Genomic DNA, 22,794 nt, shown 5'->3' with positions numbered 1-22,794 from the left:
TTGGTGTGTCTTGTATAGGTTAGGGGGAGTTAGAGAATTCTAAGTTAGTTATCCTATTTTACAATCTTTTCATTAAAAAGTAAGCAATATATTGGTTGTTAAATATAGAAATTTATGCTGAACTAACTTTTTGCAAAATTCTCAGCCATTTCTATCTCAACCAAATTTAAATCCAAAGCTTTGCTGGGGAAAAAGCCAATCTGAACCACTGGTTTGTTGCTTCATAGCAACAGGACAAACAGTCCATTTATTATAATAAATTAATTTGACCAGTCAAAACTACTTGTTACCAGTAGAAAATTTTGAAATGAAATTGAATGATCATTAATTTAGGGCAATCCCATGAAAACAACCCCACCAACTCTGAATCAAATTGCGCCTATAAATTTTCAATCAACATACTGAACTGTGAAAATCCCAAAGTCAAAAAGCTCTATATCTCAGCAACGACAACAGCCAATTCTCAACTAACATGCTCTCAAATGACTGAGAAACATTACCCAAATGTCAAATTCCCAGTTAGAAACACTCTAGAAGTTCATTGTTGAACAATTTTTTAATCTTGCTGTACCACCCAAATCCTTGTTTACAGAATATTAAACAGTAGTATTGCCACTAGGAGTAGTACTACAGTACTGTTTTACATGGAAATCGGCATCTTTGATGTGAAATAGCCCCTCGTGCAACCATCCTTTCAGTCCATTTCTAACTGGACAGACCCCCTTGCTTTTAATGATTAAGCTCCACAGGTTTCTACCCCTATGGTTTTCTGGGTCCCCCAAATAAAATAATAAAAGATGGGTTCTAGTCATAAGAACCCCAATATGTATCGAAGTTTGTTTCTTTCTTAAGAATCCAGTTAAAGAGGCTTATTGGGTCCCTCCCTATCCAGCATTCCTTCACCATTTTCAAGAGACAAACATAAGCCTCAGGCATCTTCGAACCATTTATACTCTTCTGGAACTTGAAAAATAAGTCCACTTTCATTAGTGCTCTTTCGGGCTTTCCCTAGTGCTGGCATCTGTACTGTTCTTTTGGAGGTTTGTTTGTTTGTCAGTGAAATATTCGGAAGTTGTGGTTTGGGATCAGCAAGGTGGAAGAAGTCGGGGGTATGGCAGGAAATGGAAAGGGTGAGAAACCCTTAGTCCTGCTCAAGCGATCAATCACCCCTGGCAAACAGGGTAGTAAATGGTATGTCACTGGATCCTATCGCCAGTCATTTGAGAAAAGCTCGGCTTTCAGTAACCATTTCCTGTTCCTGAATATAGGTTTTAATGGCTCCTTGCCTTTTTTTCATCTCTTGTACTTCTAAACGTTCTGTTATGGAGAGGCACTAGGCATTTTTCACTGCACTCACTGACCATGTATTATTGCGCAGTCCCTTTGGTCAGTTGTGCACCTCAATATATAATTTAATTTTATCGAAGGTTAGGAATTTGAACCCTAGTGAACTTCGTATGCTGTTATGAGAGGGGAATTCCGTTCAATCTTTTAGTAGAAAAAATATACTAGACAGATGTACGAACTGCAGTTCACAGGCCAAAAATGGCTATCCAACAGATTGAACATCATAAAGCTTTTCTGTTCAATGCAACCAGACACCAGTACTAGGTATTGCAGAGCATATAGTTATGGAAATATAAGTGACAACAAATATGGATTTCTGAAACCTTTAGAGGCTAGAATAACGAAAGACCTGATACTTTCTATTTAGGCTATGAACATACCCAGTAACAGGCTTACACAAAAAGATGCCCCGGCAAAGCCGAAGTATCAACATACCAGAACATTTAGTTACTGTACCAAGAGCCAGACTTGGTCTTTATTAAGGGGAAGTTCGTGTTTCGTCCTTTGTAATAACTGTTTCTTAATTTTCTTCTAGCATGTTCAGCAGGATGCAGCTGAACGGGAACTACTTTGTTTTAGGAAGAAGCAGCTGACGGATTGTTTTCTTCCACCATAGCGAAACCACCTTTGGTGGTTACATGCGTATAAATAGTTTTTCATTTTCTGGTATAATGAGATTAGCTCATTACCACTTTTGTGTTTAAACCCTTGCACTGTTACTTATATTCAAAATGCCACTGTTTTATACAACAGCTACATGTGCATTTATTTGATCACAGTTCCCTTGTTTGAAGTAGTCCAGATATAACACGTGTAGATTAGCAAAGAGCAACAAGTCAGATATTAGGACTTAAAAACTCCAATTATTGAAGCATCATTTCGAGCTACAACAATTGGAGGAGATTATCAAGGGTAAACTTCGCAACCACATCATTACTTAAGATTACTGTTTAAATGCACATGCAGGGATGGATTTGTATTCTTGATGTGGCACAAACTTCTGTTATGGACTGCTGATGCCCTGGGACTTTTAGCAGCTTGGTAGTTCTTTCTGTCTGGTGCATTTCTAGTTACTTGTTAAATGCAAAGATCTTTTTCTGAAAGAGCTGTAGACTAAATGCATGCTCAGCAATGATTGAGCTTGGAAAAGAGGATGAAACCATGGTGAATTAAATTTCCTTGGTGATTGGAATGTTAGCTGAAACTGCCTCTACCTAATGAAGTCTTCTGTCCAGATCATGAGGAGAAAGAACCAGTCAGTGAAAATACTTACTGTTAGATGCTCCTATTCCTTTTATCTGTTTGACTATGCCGTGGGGAAAATGCTTATTGTTAGACTACCCATTCCTATGACCTTATAGCAGAGCTTGTTCCCTTCTTACAAAATCTAGAATGCCAAAAGCTCTCTACTCTTTTAATGTTTGAAGTCAAACAACAGTTTCTTTTTGCCCTCAATTTATTTAACCTGTTCACTTGCTTAAGTTCTGAGCATTTGCTATCTGCAGATGATGTTAATTTTCTGCATGTTATAGTGTTTTGGTTCTACTTGCTGTAGAAGTAGGTGAAATGCCAAAATTTCTTGGCCACAAGTTAATACTATAGCTGTAGCTTATTACATACCCCTGAAGGTTCTCCGTTTTGTTGGAGACCTGAGCAACCTCAAAATGATGCACAAACAAAAAATTGTGTAAGTCTTTATTTGCATCTGTGATACCTAATGGCTAAAGCTTCTGTAATACAACTCAGGTGATTTGTAGTAGCTAAATGCTGCCTGCTTACTATTTTTATGTGGGCACCAGTTGCATTCATGGAATCACAATAGAATGCAATCTATTGGAGAATATGGGATGTACCCATTTAATTAATCCCTTGCAGCATTGACTTGATTAGGTAACTGAAATGTATTGTGTTACTCCCAGCAGGATATAATAGCTCACCACAAGAAATGTGACTCTATGTAGGTTTTGATTTTTTGAAGAGTAGAAGTTTCATGCACTGTGACAAAAAAGGCCGTGGATATTATTTCTTGGGATTTCTTTTCTTGGCTTGCTAAACTTTCATATAAGTCATTGCCTGATTGAAGGCTATTTTTTCTGGTAAATTTGAGTTGTCTGATGATCTGTTCCTCAATATGCTGGCGTGCTTGACTTCTTTTAAAGATGACGATTTAAGTCCTTTAAAGTTCAAGCAAATCTTAAGTCTTAGTGGTTCTCCCATTTATTCTTAAGTGCAGTCATTAATTTGAATTGCCAAAATACAAGTTGTGTGGTTTTGGGTCCAAACATTTGACTGAAAAGCTATATGACTGAGTTTGCTTACCCTAAATAATCACAAGAGGAGCAAATTGCCTCATAGGCTTTTCACTATGCTATGCCTATTGTCAACTTGGATATTGCATTTACAAAATATTTTCTGAATGCAGGGACAATTGAATTAGATACTAGTATCTTTGCTCAATCCCCCATCTCCCCCCCTTCTCTTCAACCATGCCTTGGATATTATATATAATTGTCTGAACTATTGTGTTTTTAAATGTCTCGCTTATCTTTTTGTGGGATAATGCATATCCCATCTTTAGAGATGCACTTCAAGTTCATTAAGTCATAATACAGTTTTTAGTTCCACCTTGAATAGGTAAACATTTAAAGCCTAAGTTAAACCAACCAAGCCAAGTCTCGAACTGGACAGAATCCACGATTCCTGGTGTTGAGCACATTTATATTTAGACTTGGTTCAAGTTTATGAGGAAAAAATCATCTCTGAGGTTTTTGGACGGGGTAAAGTCAGCATATAATTAACTTTAATTAGCTAAGAGACACATACTTTGTTTTGCACATTTAATAGTATATGTAGCCATCATTTAACCATTTATACAACTCCTCTACACAGACAGGTCAGTTTCTTCAAAATAATTTCCTGACCTTTTTGGATTCATCATTATTTGAATTTCTCCATGTTGTTACCGAACTTTAAGGTATCCCTTTTTGTTTTGATTGGATGCACTCAGCTAATTTATGGCATCTTACAAGAAAGTTCAATAAAATATTTTATAAAATCTGAGCTTTTTTCTTTTGCATATTATTTGTCAGAAGATTGATCATCCTTGCCATTGATTTTAGGTGTATTTTTTCTCTGTATTTCATAAATTAAAACTAGTACTACCTTATAATTAAATAGGTGTTTCATTTTAATCTGTTGCAGGATCTTTTCAGATGTTCCAAGTGATATTGTTGTAGTTGTTGATGGTGGAGCCTTTGCATTGCATAAGGTAAAATCCATTTTCGCTAACAGGATTCAATTTCGTGTGCTTTTTCTTTTCAATTTTCTTTAGAGCATGTCCTTTGTTGTACATATATTATTTTGTTGAGACATGGTTTTATTAAAGCGTTGTGGATAAAGCTTTTCATTACAGAATCTTTGATTGTTACTACATATTTATCATATATACTTGACCAGACTGCTTCTATGCATATTATGAGTATTTGCATATCACATAGAATTAAAATATTTTTAAAATCAGATGTGGACTGCAAAGATCCAACAGATTGGAAGGCTAATGCGTACAGAATACTCTTATCTCATTCAATAACATAAACAAAATTTTCATACTAACCTATTTAAAATTTTATAATTGAGAATATGTTGGAATTAGAAGATTTTTGGTTTCAATATTTATGGTTGATGTTATTATGACTAGTATAGCAAACTTCTTACCATCCTACTTCAAATTAGCAGCTTGCTGTTCTTAAATTGTTTCTGTATTTGAGGTTTATGGTTTACCTCATTCTATTGGTATGTTTTGATGCTCAAAGGGTATACTGGACTAGTTCATTACTTTTGTTATACTTATTATCATACAAGAGACTGTTGCTACCCTTAAGGGTTCCTGATGCCGGCCAGATTATAGTCAGAATTATCTTATCTTTGCTTAGTGGCTTTATTGACAGTAAGTCAAAAAACTTAACCATTTCCATGCACAATTCATCCGCCAATAGGATCATAGAAAGGACTGCGATCTGGCTTTATTGACAGTAAGTATAAAAAACTAACCATTTCTATGCACAATTCATCTGCCCATTGGGCATGTATCCATGCTATTAAGATTTTTGGTGCCTTACATCAAATGTATGCTAACACCAGAAACAATACTCAAAATACAGCAAATTTCTGAGTAAGGAATCATGTTGGCAATTCACTAATTTCTTTGTAAAAGGATTAGAATGTATTCAATAATTTGTTGAGAATTGAGCTATAAATGTGGTAATAAAAAATAAGCAAATATGATCCAGGTATATTTGACAGCTTAATCAAAAAAGCTTAAGTAGCACATTATGACCAACCTGCAAAAAGGAATTTATACCAGGACAAATACAAAGATGAATGGAAGGGTAAAAGTGGCAGAATTTGACTAAGGAGAATGTGTCTAGGTAAATGAGATCTAATAAATGTTAACATTGAATATCACTTGCCTCTATTTCATATGGACTAACACAAAGGTTATTGAAAAAGTTTAAGCTTAACAAGCATGTCTAGATGGTAATTTACTTTACTTTTATATTGTCAAATCCAAGGCTGTAATGATATCGATATCAGGATTCAATTGTGTAGTTTTTGAGTCAAATTCATTGACCCATGTTTCATGAGTAGTGGTTCACAAGAACCCATCTCTCACGAGAATGAATGGTACACTTAACAGTCATTGCATCTAGGGCCTTCCCGGGAGGTCACCCATCTCAATACTACTCCAACTCAAGTGCCTTTAACCATGGAGTTTTCCCCAAGGTTAAGCCCACTTAGCTTGCTACCTCATTTGCAAATCCTTCAGCAAGTGTTATGCTTTATGAACCATCCATTATAGAGCCCCTTTAGCTCATCAATTGATAAGTAGGAGGTATCATAATTTGACTCTAAAATTATACAATTGAATCTTGATAGCAATATCATAATTTGACTTGCTGTGGAAAATATCTCGTACTTATCAAATCCAAGGTTGCCAAAGGAATAGTAAGGTTATCCCAAAATGTATTTTGCCATGTTCATTCTAGCCCTAGGTTTGAAAATTGATATTTTTGAATGCACAAAATCTGGCTGTATCATAAATCACTAAGCTGGCACTATCAATCTAGATTCTTGCAACCCAAATGCATTCTCAAAATTAACTTGCCACACACATCTTGAAGCGTCACTTGTGCCACAACCATTTAGTGAATATGTCATGCTTGCAAGCAAAGGGACAAGATTTCAGCAAGAGATGAACACAAGTACACAAGGATGCATGCACTGGGCATTTCAGAAAATGTGAAGCTGCATGAGGCAGTGAGTCAGAAAATTGGATGGGAATGATGGATCATGAATATATCAAGGGATATAAGGGAAAAATGGTGAAAGATACAAGATATAGGAATCTCAAAAGTGGAAAAACATAGCTAATCTGAGACAGCCAAATTTTTCTAAAATTCTCTTGCAAAAATAGACATATATAAATCCTTTGCTTTTTGGATTTTCTACATATCTAATCAAATATCCTCTCAATCACGAATAAGTTTTCCTGAAATTTTTTTTGTGTGTGTGTGTTTCAGTATTCTTTTTGGATTTTCTACATATCTCATTGAAGTACCATCATGTTTACCATCCTTACCAGATAATAGATGTAGTCATGTAGATAAACATATAATTAGATCTATAGCCTTATAAGCTTTTAAAACTCAAGCCTTTAGATGGAAATTTTTATGCCTTTGGGCTTTGTCTTTATCTATTTTGTTTTCATCTTTAGGTCAGACTGTTGTGACCATAGTTGAACTACTCGCGACTTGGCTCGACTCGCCAAGCCCCTGGGAAAAAAACTCGGCGAAAACTCGGGAAAAACTCGGAAAAACTCGACGAAAAACTCGACAACTTAAAAACACGCTTAAACTTAGTAAAAAATGCATTTTTTTTGCAAAATTTAATGAGAAGATGCATCCAATGAGTCAATAAATGATAACACAAAAGAAACAAGCTGGTTCTAGATATATTTAAATGCAAAGTGTCTACAAAATCGCATCCTCATGAGGAATGCTGATGGCTAGAAGCCTGGAAGCAAAATAGTAAATTACTAAATAGTTTTTGTAAAAACCAAAGTAAATACATCATTACAAATTACAATTACAACTTCCTCTTCCCAGCTCTAGCAAAAACATGGGGAGAGGTAGAACTAGAGGGTCTAGACTGTCTAGTCGTATAAGTCTGCTGTGGGACTGGGCGTGATTGTGCCTCCTCGCTCAGTATGGTTGATTGAGACTCATCCTCCATCCTGGATGAAGCTATGTCTCCACCTGCCTCTGGCATTGGCAATGAATCCTCATCCTCATCCTCATCCTCATCCTCCTCAATGTCATCCAGCCTGAAACCAAATCCACCCCCCTCCTCCATAGCCTGCCTCTCCAAATCAGTGATGTCAGTGTCGGAAAACAATGGAGGCTACTCCTGTGATATCCAATCACTGTAAGGATCTATATCATCCAAGTCAATTGGACCACCTTCTAGTTCCTCTACCTTCTTTACGCACAATCGAAGATTATATTGCACGTAGACAAGGTCATTGAGCCGTTTCTACGCTAACTTGCTCCTCTTCTTCGTGTGGATTGCTTCAAACAAGCTCCAATTGCGCTCACAATTGGATGAACTGCAAGGCTGACATAAGACTCTGAGGGCAAAGTTTTTGAGATGTGGGGTGTTTCCACCCCAATTTTGCCACCAAGCATCTGCAAAATAAATAAAATGGAAAAGTTAGAAAGCAAAGAGAAAAGAGAAAACATAATTTATCAATCATTTTAGTGTTTAGATCCCAAAATCCAAATGGCAAATGTTATACCTGGGGTTTGAGTGGTTCTTCCTCTCCTAGCCAGCTCTGAAGAGAATAGCTTACCCCTTCCTCCTCATAATTTTGGAGCTCACTCACAATGAGGTCTCTCTCCTCAACATCAGGTACCATCCTCTCAATGCATGTACTGAGGCTCTCCATGACTTCTCCATTCGGATCTGAGTAAGAACCCCCGAACCTAAAATGAGGGTTGAGGAAGTACCCTGCTGCATGAATGGGTTGGTGGAGCCGATTGTTCGACCTCCTATCAACAATTTCCCAAATGGGATCAAATTTGAGCCTATCCCCCTTGTAGTAATTTTTGATAGACTCCTTGGCCCTATCCATGGCCTCATAAAGATATCCCATTGGGGTTTTATCCCCATCCACCAAGCGAAGAACTCGAACCAAGGGCTCTGACACCTACAATTGAAAAATACAAATTACAAAAAGATCAAAATTTAAATAATGAAGTTACAAATTAGTAATGAGAGACTTGAGTCAAGAATAACTAAAATTTAAAAATTAAAGTTTTGAAGTAAGTTAGTAACAACCTTCACAATCTCTGCAGCCCTTTGTGCAAATTGGCTGTCGAAGACTATGCATGCGTCAACCTCTCCTTCAAGCTTCTTTGAATAAGGTGAGTTAAGCCATTCTCCACTCACAAACATTTGTTTCAAAGAAGTCAATGCAGCAAGAATGCTTTGCAACGTCAAGAAAATCGTTGCAAACCTTGTGACACCAGCTCTCACCAAATCTTTTCCTTGCGTGTGTTGTCTCATCAAATTTAGGACCCAAGGGTGATTGTAAATATATTTGGTGATCCTCCTTGCATTTTCCACAACCGGAGTCACCCACTCAAGTTTTCCTATATCCTCCAAAAGAAGGTCAAGGACATGTGCTGCACAAGGTGTCCAAAAAAGAGTGGGGTGCCTCTCTTGGAGGATTCTTCCTGCAAAAGAAGAATTTATTCTTAAGAAATATGCAACCAAGTAAAACAAAGCCCACAACAAATGAGAATATTGCTAATGTCTAAAGGTGATAATTCAAAATGATTCTACCTGCTGACACATATGCTGCTGCATTATCTGTGATGATTTGCACCACATTCTCTACCCCCACCTCCATGATGACATGCTCCAACATTCCAGCCAATGTTTCTGCATTTTTCACCTTGTTGGAGGCATCAACAGATTTCAAGAACACTACATTGTCCCTGCAAGTGACCAAAAAATTGATGATGGTGCGGTTCTTGCCATCTGTCCACCCATCAGAAAGAATGGTGCAGCCATAATTTGCCCATTCAATTTTTTGATCCTCCATCACTTCTCTTGCCCTAGCAACTGCATTTGTGAGCAACCTGTAAGTGCAAAGTGAAATTAGGTCTTAGTACACAATTTTGATTTAATAAACAAGAAATCTAAAAAATAATTAAAAATGAAATCAAGTGGACTATGTAGTAATTTACTAACCTTCCACTCAAATCCCTGCGAGAAGGGGCCTTGTACCCCTTTCCTGAAACTGTCATAGCAGTCACCAAATTCAGCCAATAAGCATTCTCCGCCATATTGAATGCAATGTTGTTGAAGTACCAAAAATCAGCAACTGCAATGTCAGTTTTCTCATGTACCTCCTTATTCCATCCAGTGGCCTCTAATGATGGTTGTGCTCCAGGTGTGTTCCTGGGCACAAAATAATCACCTATCGACCCTGATCGTTGTGATGGATGTGGAACAGTGCCAGGTACTCTACTAGAGGAAGCAAAAACAATGGGCGAGGTGATGGTGGGTTTGCGGATACGTGGGCCACGCCGAGAGCCCACTATGCCTTCAAGTGCTTCTTCTTCCTCTTCAAGGTCAATAGAAACACCTTGAGGTTCAGCTATGGCTGATCTCATGGCTAGCTTTGCCCTCTCCCTTTGCAATTTCTTCTCTTCCCCAGCTGCAAGTAGGGTATTCATTTGTCTTTTTATTTCTTCATTGGTCCCAGGGCATGCTCTAGCATCATGCCTATCTATTCTTGCAAGGTGGTATTTGAGGCGGTTGATGCCTCCATGAAGTATTCTCTCACACTTTATGCATATAATTGACCCAGGATCGGGTCCCTCACAGGCATACCTCCATGCCCCATCTCTAGCACCTCTAGGACGGGTGCCTATATATCCAGATGGGCATGGATCTAGTGGCCATTGCTCCCTTGCTATGATTAATGCTTACTTAACCTACACATACAAAGTGAAAAAAAAAATTTAACATTTTAGTTAAACAATTTAGCACTAAGCAAACTATCTACATTAGTTTAAATAAATTTAGACATCATTCGAAGTTTTTTTAAAAAAAAAATAGGGTTTGAATTTTTTTTTGAAAACTAGATTCTTCAAAAAAGTTGTGAAAATTCAACAAAACTTGTGTTAAATCTTGTGTAAATAACTTAGAAATGATTTAGACTACCTAGGAATCATTTATAATCAATCTAAATGCAACAAAAAATAAACAAATTGTTTTAAAAAAGCATAGAAAAAAAAATAAAAAACTTACCTGGGAATCTGATTTCCCCTTCAAATCCCCTTCAAATCTCCGTCAAATCCACTTGGAATCACCCAATAATCACTCCAAATCACCTTGCAAGCCCTTCCAAGTGAGTTTCCCCCTTCTCAGCCCAAAACCATACCGAAAAACAAAAAATGACTGTATTTTTTGCCGTTTTTGGATATTAGGCTAACGCGGGCGAGTTTTCCTTGCGAGTAGAAGTCATTACTACTCGCTAGGGCGAGTTTTTGTCACTCGCCGAGTGTGTCATCTATGGTTATGACCATCAAGGACCAACATCTGTTTCACATTGCTGCTATCTGCTGGGCTCTGAAATCATCTGAGTGCTATTGATCCATCAATCTATATCATTTTATCGGATATAAGAGATATAGATAAGTGTATAAGCAGATATTAAGCATTATAAGCTTGTAAAATTTAAGCCTGTAGATGGAAAGCTTTATGGGTTCAAGCCTTGTCTTTTTCTATTTTCATCTTCAGGTCAAGACTCTTGTGACTATTAAGGACCAACACCTGTTTCCCATTGCTGCCATCTGTTCACAATCTGCTGGGCTCTGAAATCATCTGAGTGCTATCTATTTATCTATCTATTTCATCTGACCAGATATAAGAGATATAAATAAATGTATAATCAGATCTTAAGCCTTGTGAGCTTGTAAAACTTAAGCCTTTAGATGGAAAGCTTTATGGTTCAAGCATTTGTCTTCATCTATTTTCATCTTCAGATCAAAACTATTGTGATCATCAATGACCAACATCTGTTTCACATTGTTGCTATCTGCTTACAATCTGTTGGGCTCTGAAATCATCTGTGTGCTATATATTTGATTGGTAAATTTTCCGTTACTGGGTGTCTTTTTGCTTAATTGCCATGATTGAGGTATCTCTTCCATCAAAGCAACCAGGACACCAGGACTTGCACTTGGTTTGTTGGGGGTACACAATATACAGAATTAGATATGGTAGTTTACCCAATTAACATTCAGCATTTGTACATTTAACTATGTAACATGTCTCCCTGGGGAGTTGAAGGCAGGTCTTCACTATGAAAGCCCATATGATTTACCATTTGAGGTCATCCTGTTCACAACTGTATATATGTTAATTATACACACACACTCACAGACATTGACATACTTAAACTCACGATATACTTGGTTTTAATGCTGTTTGTATGTGTGGTTCAGCGAATATATTATACTATATACTAGATGTACATGGTAACCATGGCTGCTTGGCATATCATTAAACATTAAGCAAGCAACATCAGAGTTGCTGATACTAAAGATTTTGCATGCCCGAAATGTATTAAGGGCATTTTAAAATGAATTACCATATATTAACAACTGTAGCTAAGGTTCTCTAAAGTTGATGTCTGAACTACCTTAATATCTGGTTGCTGACCATAAGGACATTTTCTGTAAATTTGTTTATTAGTATGTTTGTGCACTCATAGTAAATGTTATGTTGGTATTTTAGAATAGTATTTCTGTGATTGGTGAGATCACCAAAAGTTGTGGGGCTTATTACCATAGGTTTGCCAATATTTGTAAGTTCAGATCAATTTTTGTGTGGGTTTCTTTACCATTCTAAAATACCACAGGATTCAACAATAATTTATATCTCATATCTACGTTCTTTAGATGATTTCAGATGATTGACACTCTCTTAGTATATACTTCCTAACATTTGTGCTTTTGTGTTTTAAGTTTCCTTTGGTCTCACGGAGTGGGCGGATTCGAAAAATTATAGCAGATGGAAGAGATTCAGATGTTTCAAAGCTACAGTTCCCCAATTTACCTGGTGGAGCAGAGGCATTTGAACTGGCAGCAAAGTTCTGCTATGGCATCAATTTTGAGATTACCACCTCAAATGTGGCTGCTCTTCGTTGTGTTGCCGAGTATCTCCAGATGACCGAGGACTATGCAGATGAAAATCTAGTGGCTCGTACAGAAGTATATTTGAATGAAGTTGTGATTCAAAGTCTTGAAAAATCTGTAGAAGTTCTACATAGTTGTGAGAATCTGCTTCCTCTTGCAGAGGAAGTAAAAATTCTGAGCAGATGTGTAGATGGAATTGCTTCTAAAGCCTGCAGAGAACAAATGGCATCAAGCTTGTCACGATTAGACTACAGTAGTTCTGGTCGGCTGCAGAGCAGTTGTCAGCAGAATTGTTCTGGAGATTGGTGGGTGGAAGATTTGTCTGTTTTACGAATTGACATGTATCAGAAAGTTATGTTAGCCATGAGATCCAAAGGTGTACGCCATGAGAGCATTGGAGCATCCCTGATGCATTACGCTCAGCATTCCCTGAAAGGGCTAAGTAAGAAACAACTTGGATGGGATGCATCCAATCTATCAAAAGCTGCTGCTGCCATGGAGCATGAACAAAGAATACTTGTGGAAACTATCGTGAGCCTTTTACCTGTAGATATGAATACAATGCCCATAACATTTCTTTTCGGCTTGCTGCGAACTGCTGTAATGCTTGACACTACTGTTGCTTGTAGACTTGACCTTGAGAGGCGGATTGGGTTACAGCTGGAAATGGCAACTCTTGATGATCTGCTCATTCCATCCTTTTCCCACACTGGAGATACACTTTTTGATGTTGACACAGTTCATCGTATTCTGGTGAATTTCCTCCAGCAAGATGAGAATCAAGATCCAGTGGATTCTCACCTTGGTTACGAATCTGATGGTCTTGGTGATTCTCCTTCTCAGACTGCAATCATAAAAGTCGCAAAAGTGATAGATAGCTACCTGGCAGAAATAGCTCCAGATGCAAACCTGAAGCTTTCAAAATTTATGGCCATTATAGAACTCCTGCCAGACTATGCACGAGTAGTGGACGATGGCTTATATAGAGCCATTGATATATACTTGAAGGTAAAAATTATGATTGGTAATCCAGTTTGCAATTTTTCTAAGCATTTCATCACTTTCTTCTCTGCATGTTCTACCTTTATTGTCAGCGTAGCAACTTTGCTTTAATTATTCATCTTGGTATCAATTATATTCTCCAGGCATTCTTTTTTAACTCTGTTTTATCATTTGCCTTGTGAAGGCTCATTCTGGATTGACAGAAATTGAACGGAAAAAGCTCTGTAAACTTATAGATTGCCAGAAACTTTCACAAGAAGCATGTGCACATGCTGCACAAAATGAACGTCTGCCTGTCCATCTTGTGGTTCAAGTACTTTACTTTGAACAATTACGCCTACGCAATTCTTTGGCAGGCTCCTATGCAGATGGAGAACCTCCAATGGTATATACATCTCAAAGGATAAACAGTGGTGCCCCTAGTGCAGCAATGTCCCCAAGAGACAACTATGCATCATTAAGGCGGGAGAATAGGGAGCTTAAACTTGAAATCGCACGGATGCGAATGAGATTAACTGACCTTGAGAAGGAACAAGTTTGTATGAAAGAAGGTATGGTAAAGTCCAAATCGTCCACAAAGCTTTTGAGTTCTTTGTCAAAGAAATTTGGTAAATTAAATTTCTTTAACATTAACACCAAGGGCCAAGATTCACCTTCAAAGAAATCTCAAACATCAGACTCTAAAAAGTCCAGAAGAAGACGGCATTCTATATCCTAGGTACTTGTACTGACTGTATTGGCTCCCATTTTCAGCCATACCCTCTTCTAGAATCATCTGGGTATATTCACTTGAAGCAAGCAAAATTCTTAAGAAATTCAGATGTGAATATACCTGATCTGCCACCCTCTTTTCTTTATAATTCATATAAATACTATGTATATCTGTAACAATAAATTTGTAAAGATGCATAATTGTCATGAAAATACTTTAGTTTAACACAATCTCAGAGTATGGAAATATGTTTCATCAGCAGCGACAGGCAGAAAAGGTGGTGCCCTCAAAGGAAGGTAAGATTATAAGAGGCATCTATGGTCAAGATCTAGAAGTGTATTCCCCCTAATGGGCACAGTATTTTTTTCTAAATATATTGGAATTGTGTTTGAACATCTTTTGCATGTGTGCTCACCCGAATGTAAGCAGGCATTTGGAAGCTTGCAAATTCATATCAAACTGAATGGTATATATCTATTGGCATTCCAAGTTGTGATGGTGTCAATTCTATGAGATACTCTAATTTATTGCAATGCACCCTATAAACAATGGTAGTTTTCTTAAGGTGGAGTGAGGTACGCGTTACCTTTAATTAATTGAGAAATAACAAAATTGCATTTTCATGATTCATTCCTGGCACAGTATCTCTAGCATTACTATGAAGAGTTCCAAACTAATGGGTTTATTAAAATGGAGTCGATAACATTGTTTTGTTTTCTGTATCCCACGGTGATAATACAGTTATCAATTATAGTCAACAGGCTATTAGCGCATAAGGATATGTAATGCCGACCTAAAAACTTCTGAATGATATAAAATGCGTGTAGTTATGTATTTGCCCCGGAATCTGGTTTATGAGGCAATGCTCCATTCAATACCTTGTTTTGTGATAATTGAAACCAAAGATTTCCTTCGAATCTGATCCATGTCTTGGATGTCTGAATCTTTCATCTTTAGTTGGGAAATCGCTGTTCTTTTTCTGATTTAATATTACAAACATTATCATTAAAATAAATCTAATTACATACTAACTACATTGATTTACATGTGTAAACAGATATGCATTTATGCAAAGATGAGAAACAATTGTCTGTCCGATTCAGATTGCACCTGCAAATTCGGCTGTAATACAAGAGTACTCAGATAACGATGGCTCTTTGTATTGAACTAACAAATTAGCATTGAAAGAGGTAACAGATGTCATTGAAGGCTATCTGTCATGATACACCCAATGTTACAAGAAAACTTACAAGAAAATCACGAGTAACCTAGACTTAACCATAGGTAGACAACATTACTAGGGACTAAGACATGTTAAAACACATAAATATAATAATATGTGATTTTAAGGAAATAAAAAAATAAAAAATCTCCACATACATATTTAGGGCAAATAACTGCAGATAAGTAATAAAGCAATAATTTACTTTAGATTAAAGGTCAAGTCAAAAACATGCTTATAATTGCATATGAAACTAGGATTAAATTGGAAAATAAGTAAACACACCTTGATGATAGACAACTATTATTGAAAATAAAGAATTGGATTATGAACGATTGGACCAAGACAATAGTGTCATGTAACTTTTGAAACTATTTGTAACCTTGGATCAATTTTGTGTCAATAGAAATGAATATGATCCACAGATTCAACTTTTGCTTGCAATAGTGACCCTAGGCTTGAGAACCTTCTATAAATGGAAATAAATGTTTGCTTGGGTGTTTAGACTTAAAATGAATAACAAGAAGTGTTGACAAACACCTTCGGGAGCTTGCTAAGTGATGATATTCTTCTTATGAGAAGCCCATTTGATCAATTTAACAATTTGGACAAAAGTATGAAGACAACATCCACTGAATGCACACTCAAACAAGAATGCGAAAAAGGTGATGCAATGGCCTAGTGCAAAACTAGGGTTTTGAAACTTGTTGACAAAGGTGATGCAATTAGAATATGATAATGTAAAGTGGTGTTATCACATGAGGCATAATGCTAGAAGTGATTGATTTTGGAGGATGGGGTGAGTATGAGTGATGTTAGATGATTCCTAATGACCTATGGGTGATGTCTTCCTTTACGTGACCTAGGAACACAATTTGTAAGTTTTGGAATAAGAGTTCTCAAATAATGACTATGCAAAATTGAGTTTCTTGGACTCAAAGTGAAATTTAAATTTTGAACATGATCTAATTTGTGTTGTGAAATCAGCCTAGGTTATTTTGTGCTAGAAGTTTAAGTTTTGTTTATAATAGTAAAGTAGAAACTAAGATTCATGGGATTGCCAAATAAGTGAAATTCATGTGCTATGACCATGCATTTGAGACACTCATGCAAAGTGATGTAAAACTAACAATAGAATTGTAGGGTATGTGCTTTTCATCCCCCCCCACCCCCACCTTTTGTGTGCATATGAATCTATGTTAGCAAACATACCTAATCAATCAAAATCATTTACTAGGACCATGCATTTGACACCCATGCAATATGGTGCAAGATGTAGGTATGTACTTTCCACCTTTCCATTTTATCTCGTCTTTGTTGTGCATATGAATCTACATTAGCAAGCATAATAAAATAATAAGAAGCAAATTAGTTGAAGCAATGATCCAAAATTGACTTTTGAATTGCACAAATTTTGAGAATAATTAATAATAATATTTGCCCCTTCATTTTGTGTGCCACAAAGGCATACTCAAATCAAGGAAAGAGAAAAATTAGATAATATATAACAATAACATGATATTTTGTATAGAAACAAAATTAAGTCGGACCAAACATTCAAGCACCTATTTGCTTTGTATTGGCCAAACAAGAACCCTCAAATAGGGCAAAGTTTCCAAGAAATAAGATCATAACTAAACCCTTGATATAAACATAATTATAAGGTAACACACAACATGATCTCAACACTATTAAGAACAAAAAATGAGGTACACTTACACAACATGATTTTAACATCTTTAAATAAAGAAAATGAGCTAGACCTACACAACATATAGGGATGAACATAATCAAGAGATTCTATTTCAACATGTATCCACACATATCATAAATGACAATTGAAAGAATGTAAATGAAGCATTCATCCCAATTGGATTGTTTACCTTGGATTGAGAGTTCAATTATGACTTTAATATGAATGATCAAAGCCCTTATTACACATTTCTCAATAAATGGTACAAGAGGTCTACCATGTCACAATCAAATTGAAATCAACACACTTTCCAAGCATATCAATGAATCTAGCTAGCTTCAACAATGGATAAATGCCACCCAACCATGTGGAACCCCCATCAAGCCCATCCCTCTTGATTGAGAGATGGTTGATCAAGCAATTATGCACACACACATAATACAATTATGGGGGATGATACAAAATTTAGCATCACACATAAAGTACACAATGCAAACAAGGGTCATGGTCTCCAATCAATAATACCTAGGAAGACATGATAACAACCACCTAGATCAAGCAAGGAGTTGGCACAACAACAACACTCAAAAAAAAAATCATAAGGATACATTGAGTACCAACGACCAAGAAAAAGTAGGAAGAGGACTATTAAAGGTCAGATATAGAGTGGCATTGTTATCTTGCATGAATCCATATGGGCTTTCAACACAAGTAATGACATTAGTACTATCTTGCACAATTCCATATCGACTTTCAATGCAAATCATAATTATACTGTTAGTCTTGCATGGCCCCGCATTGGTTTTCAATGCAAGGAAGTTCTAAAGTTTTTAATTTACTTCATCTAAATATTTGGGTCTCCAATTCATTTTATATCAATAGTTTAATCATACAACACTTCATATTGGAACAGATTCCATTCAAAAGTATGGCATGGTTCCACTATACTCTTGACCTTAGTATCCAATCATAGGTCCAAAAGTCAAGGCATTAAAAACAAAGTCAAAGTTTGTAATCTTTGTATCCAAAAAGACTGAGAGAACCATAAGAAACACGAGACTCTCGATCGCTAAATACAAGTGACATTTAAGTTCTAATTTTTGAATTTCTCAAATTCATGCTTCAAGAGAAATCACTATTCACATTCCACCATTGAAGATACATGAAAATTCTTCAAAGATAAAATATTTAAATTTCTAAAAATAAATTACTCTTATGATCCTAATGTGAGCAACACCATTTTCTTTGCATCACATAAGAATTGAAATAATTTTTGGTAGCATAATGTCTGTAAAATGGATTTTTCAAAAAATGGTATAACATAAAAATAAATGGATTAAATCTTTTTCTATATTCAAATTCCAATTGAAACTTAGGAATAAAATACCATTTTCTATTCACCTAACATAAACTGGTAGAGAACTCAAGCAATAAGAATAATTCAAATTATATAAAGAAGAATTTGATGTTGTTATACAACATTCTCTATTAGGGTTTGAAGAATTTCTTTTGCCTCCACACATATAATAGACAAGTTTTTTCAATTTTTCTTTGGTCATAAGTGTAGCAATTTTTCAATCAATCCAACTCCATTTCCAAGCCAAACTATTATTACTGAAGAAAAGAGGAAGATAATTTCCAAGCAAGAGGGAAAGAACAATAAAAATGAGCTCTTTCTTTTCTTTGTAACATTTCAAAAATCTCTAAACCTTTTTAGATTTTTTTAATAAGATATATGCTACTTTTTATTGATAAAGAAGATAGTAATACACTATTCACAAAAAAAAGCGGAGGGCTTTTTTTTTCATTTCACACTAGTTAGTTAATCCACAAGTGTTTATTAAAAAATATATTTTTCAATTAGGATTAAATCTTAGGAAAATACAAACATTACTAGGATTTACAATTAAATGCAAATATGCATTTCTTTTCCCAAAGTAAATTAACAAATTTAAATTCAATTAAATTGACTAAGGCATAAAGCCCAAATAATCTATCAATTTATAATGCATTTAAAATAACAAAATATTAACCACTTCAATGACAATTAAATATATAACTTCCACGATTAAGCATATAGGTAAATCATAACACTCAATAAGAAAATGTAGAAACTAATTAAATACAAATAGAAACCAGTAAATTAAATAATCACACATAATGGGAACCCATATATGTTACTGATTTATTTAGAACACATGGATTCAAAACTTGATCTTGATTCAAATCTTGGTTTCACAAATATCATAAGATACATCCCATAACTCAATTGAGTGAGATAAGGATGTATACAAGTTATTTGCTCAAACTAAACCATCTCCAAATAACCATTGTTGGGGTTAAGCCTATGCTTGCACAATCAATGCCACATTAGCAAGTACTCCATACAAGCTAGCTAAAACACTATACACATACCCAACAAGATATAATATAAAAGAAATAAAATTAATAAATTATATCAATTGATAATCATTCTAAGATACATGATGTATAATATAAAATACAAATACCGTTAATCAATAATACACTTGGTGCAAAACATAATCAAATCACATATAAAGGGTATGTTGAAAATGATGATGCTAAAACATTAAAATAATTCTGTATACACTCAAAAATTGGCTATGAATAGTTAAATAAATATTTATTATTTATTTAATATTAATTCCCTCTATTAAATAATTAAATTGACAAGTTTAATTATTTAATTCATTTTAATCTTAATTCTTCTATTAAATAATTAATTTGAAAAGAGTAATTTATTTAATTCACTTTAATTCTTAGTATACTATTAATTAATTAAATTGAAACATTTTATTAATTAATTCATTACCCCTTTCTTCTAAATCAATTCAATTAAATATCTAAATATTTAATCATTCCCTATCTAATTCTTCTATAGTCTCATCAATTAAATATTTTTATAATTATTTAAATCCTCAAATCCACCTCACTTCATCTCCACATCACTCAACCTTGCCAACTCACATTTTATGTGGCTAAATAAATTATTAAATTTCAATTGTTAATTAGCCATATTAATTCTAACCTCATTTCCTTATAACTCAACCTTGCCAACTCACATTTTATGTGGCTAAATAAATTATTAATTTTAATTGTTAATTAGCCATATTAATTCTAACCTCAACTTCCCTATATCCTCTCCAACAACTCCTACATCTTTGGGAGAAGTTTGTCCACATCATCCTAGTCAACCTCCACTTGTCCTCACATCCCTAGATCTTCTCCAACCATCCTATATTCTCTCAAGGCTTCATCCTTAGTCAAGGTGAGCCTTCTGACACTTGGCTTCTCCTTCCACCTTTTCCTCCATCTTGCAGATGTAGGAGGAACATCTTCCTCTTTTATCTCTCACATCTCAACCAATCTTTTCATAGCCATCCAATCTGCATGATTCAATCTCAACTGTTGATCTTTGCCACATGGGATTTTGCACATCAAAAATCTATAAAAAGAGAGTTTCTCCAACATTTTGAGACTAATAGTTATCTTGCAGTAGTCATTTTGCATCCGTGAGTTTTAGCATTTTGAGTATCTGAGCATTTTAGGAGTCTTTTTATTATCTCGCATCATAGCATAAATCATTTTAGCTTGCATAATCCAACTATCAATTATCTGTCCATTCCACATTTGCCATCTTGGAGGCCACACAATGCATGTCTGAGAGCAACCATCTGCAACCAAGAACAATGGGGATAGGACACAATGAGACATGAGGGCAAAGGTATAATCTTTATATTTTCATGTTTTGTTCCTTTACTTTGTTTCATTGGTTGATATTTGGAGTCATCCTATATATTTCATTACCAATATTTGTTGAAAAACTAACAAGTTGCAGGCTTATTCTGAAGATTAATTCGAAGTTGATACATTTTTTGGCACCCACCATGGGGCCCCAGGCCTCATTTTCTATCTTCCTTTTGTCATTCTCGTAGGTTTCATAATTTTAGCAGAATAGCTCATTTATTCATATTTTAACGCATTTGAAATTTGTTTTAGCGCATTTGTAGTATTTGATAGCGCATTTGCATGTTAAATTAGCACCTGAAGTTTATAATAGCGCATTTGTCAATTTTAGTTATGCATCCTTCTTGTTTTAGCGCATTTATAATGCAGTCTAGCGCATTTGCATCTTAGGGTAGCGCATTTGTTAATTTAGATAGCGCATTTGCAGTTAGTTTTAGCGCATTTGCTTTGGCAGTCTCAAAAAATTTCAAAATAGGTTGTTATCTAACACTTGCAACTTTTCGACCGTCGAAGACCAAATCTTTCAAACTGCTAACTTGTGCTCTTACAGATTATTTTTCATGCATTTCTCACATTTAGTTTAACTAGGGGTTTTGTAATTTACCATCTTTTGTTTCACCTAGTTTAACTAAGAAGGTCAATTAACAACATGCAACTTGCATCTTTGTGTCTTCTTTAAAATAGTTGCACATAGATTTAATCAGAAGAAACATCTATCCTTTGTTTACTGTGTTTGAACAAAGTGGTAGGTTACTATGCTCTCACCTTAATCAGGTGATCAGAAAACCATACCCACTTTATAGAATGTTTAACCTTTAGAGGGCCTGCCTCCCGAGTAGCCCTTAAGGCTCGATGAGAGGGGACGACCCATGTGGAAACTAGCTAAAGCCAAGCTCTTCCGATCCACTATAAATAAATTGTGTTTGTAATGAAAGTTACAGGCAACGAGTGTTGATTAGTCCATACCGATGTTATGACTCCCCATAAACCCTATAGAGCGCAACCTCTATAGACTGGGATGCCTTCCTTAACGGAGCGTAACACACCGCATGTATGGCCACTTGACCGGATGCCTTGACTAAAAAATCTTTTGTATAGAAGCCCAAATCCTTCTAGTTGTTGGCACAGGAGGTCAAACTTCTAAAGCGGCTAACACACATACAGTTCTTAGTAGAGATACAAAGTTTGCCATGGGGATTTTTCATGGGAACTGGTGCTTGGCTGCCTCGGAGAAGCGAGTGCTGAGGGTGGAGCTAGTAGGGTCAAGCATCTAAGTATCTACTTTGAATAGCGTAGCCTTGGGGAAACCCGCGTGAGATTCAACAACTATTGTCCTGGCCTACCATAGGAATTGTACTTGCCCGTGCATTTTGTTTTCCAAATATTGTGTCTGCTATGTTTGCATTACATTTTCAAAATCAAAGCAGAAAAATAATCATCCTGGTGAAAAACTCAAAACTTGCTGAAAAATAATAGAGTCACGCATTCATAGTGCAGAGTCGCGCTTTTACAAATTTTGACAACGCATTTGCATAACAGAACAATGCATTTAACACACAGTTTAGCGCATATACACTATCTGATAGCGCATTCACATCACAAAACAATGCATTTGCAATACAAAATAGCATTTTTGAAGCGCAAAACAACGCATTTTCACAACAGTGCAACGCATTTGTCACATCTGATAGCGCATCCACAACAGAGGGCACTTCCCCTTATCAACTCAAATTTTTGAAAACATTTCTGGATACCCATTTTCGAGAAGACTTAATTTTAA

At 35.7% G+C, this 22,794-nt stretch overlaps 2 protein-coding genes across 2 annotated transcripts; one reads left to right on the top strand and one right to left on the bottom strand.

The window, feature by feature from the left end:
• The first annotated feature begins 354 nt into the window (after window positions 1-354).
• LOC131034430 (BTB/POZ domain-containing protein At5g48800) lies at window positions 355-14,726 on the top strand. The gene is made up of 4 exons (XM_057965928.2): window positions 355-1,191; window positions 4,549-4,615; window positions 12,447-13,625; window positions 13,804-14,726. The coding sequence occupies exons 1-4, from the start codon at window positions 1,112-1,114 to the stop codon at window positions 14,335-14,337; spliced, it is 1,860 nt and encodes a 619-aa protein (XP_057821911.1). The 5' UTR covers window positions 355-1,111; the 3' UTR covers window positions 14,338-14,726.
• Window positions 7,484-8,610, bottom strand: LOC131034440 (uncharacterized). The gene is made up of 2 exons (XM_057965939.2): window positions 8,201-8,610; window positions 7,484-8,090 (listed from the first exon to the last, which is right to left on the bottom strand). The coding sequence occupies exons 1-2, from the start codon at window positions 8,555-8,557 to the stop codon at window positions 7,944-7,946; spliced, it is 504 nt and encodes a 167-aa protein (XP_057821922.2). The 5' UTR covers window positions 8,558-8,610; the 3' UTR covers window positions 7,484-7,943.
• Window positions 14,727-22,794: the final 8,068 nt, after the last annotated feature.

The sequence above is a fragment of the Cryptomeria japonica genome, chromosome 5, assembly GCF_030272615.1.
Source record: "Cryptomeria japonica chromosome 5, Sugi_1.0, whole genome shotgun sequence".
Classification (NCBI taxonomy): Eukaryota; Viridiplantae; Streptophyta; class Pinopsida; order Cupressales; family Cupressaceae; genus Cryptomeria; species Cryptomeria japonica.
This window is presented reverse-complemented; position numbering and strand designations above follow the sequence as displayed.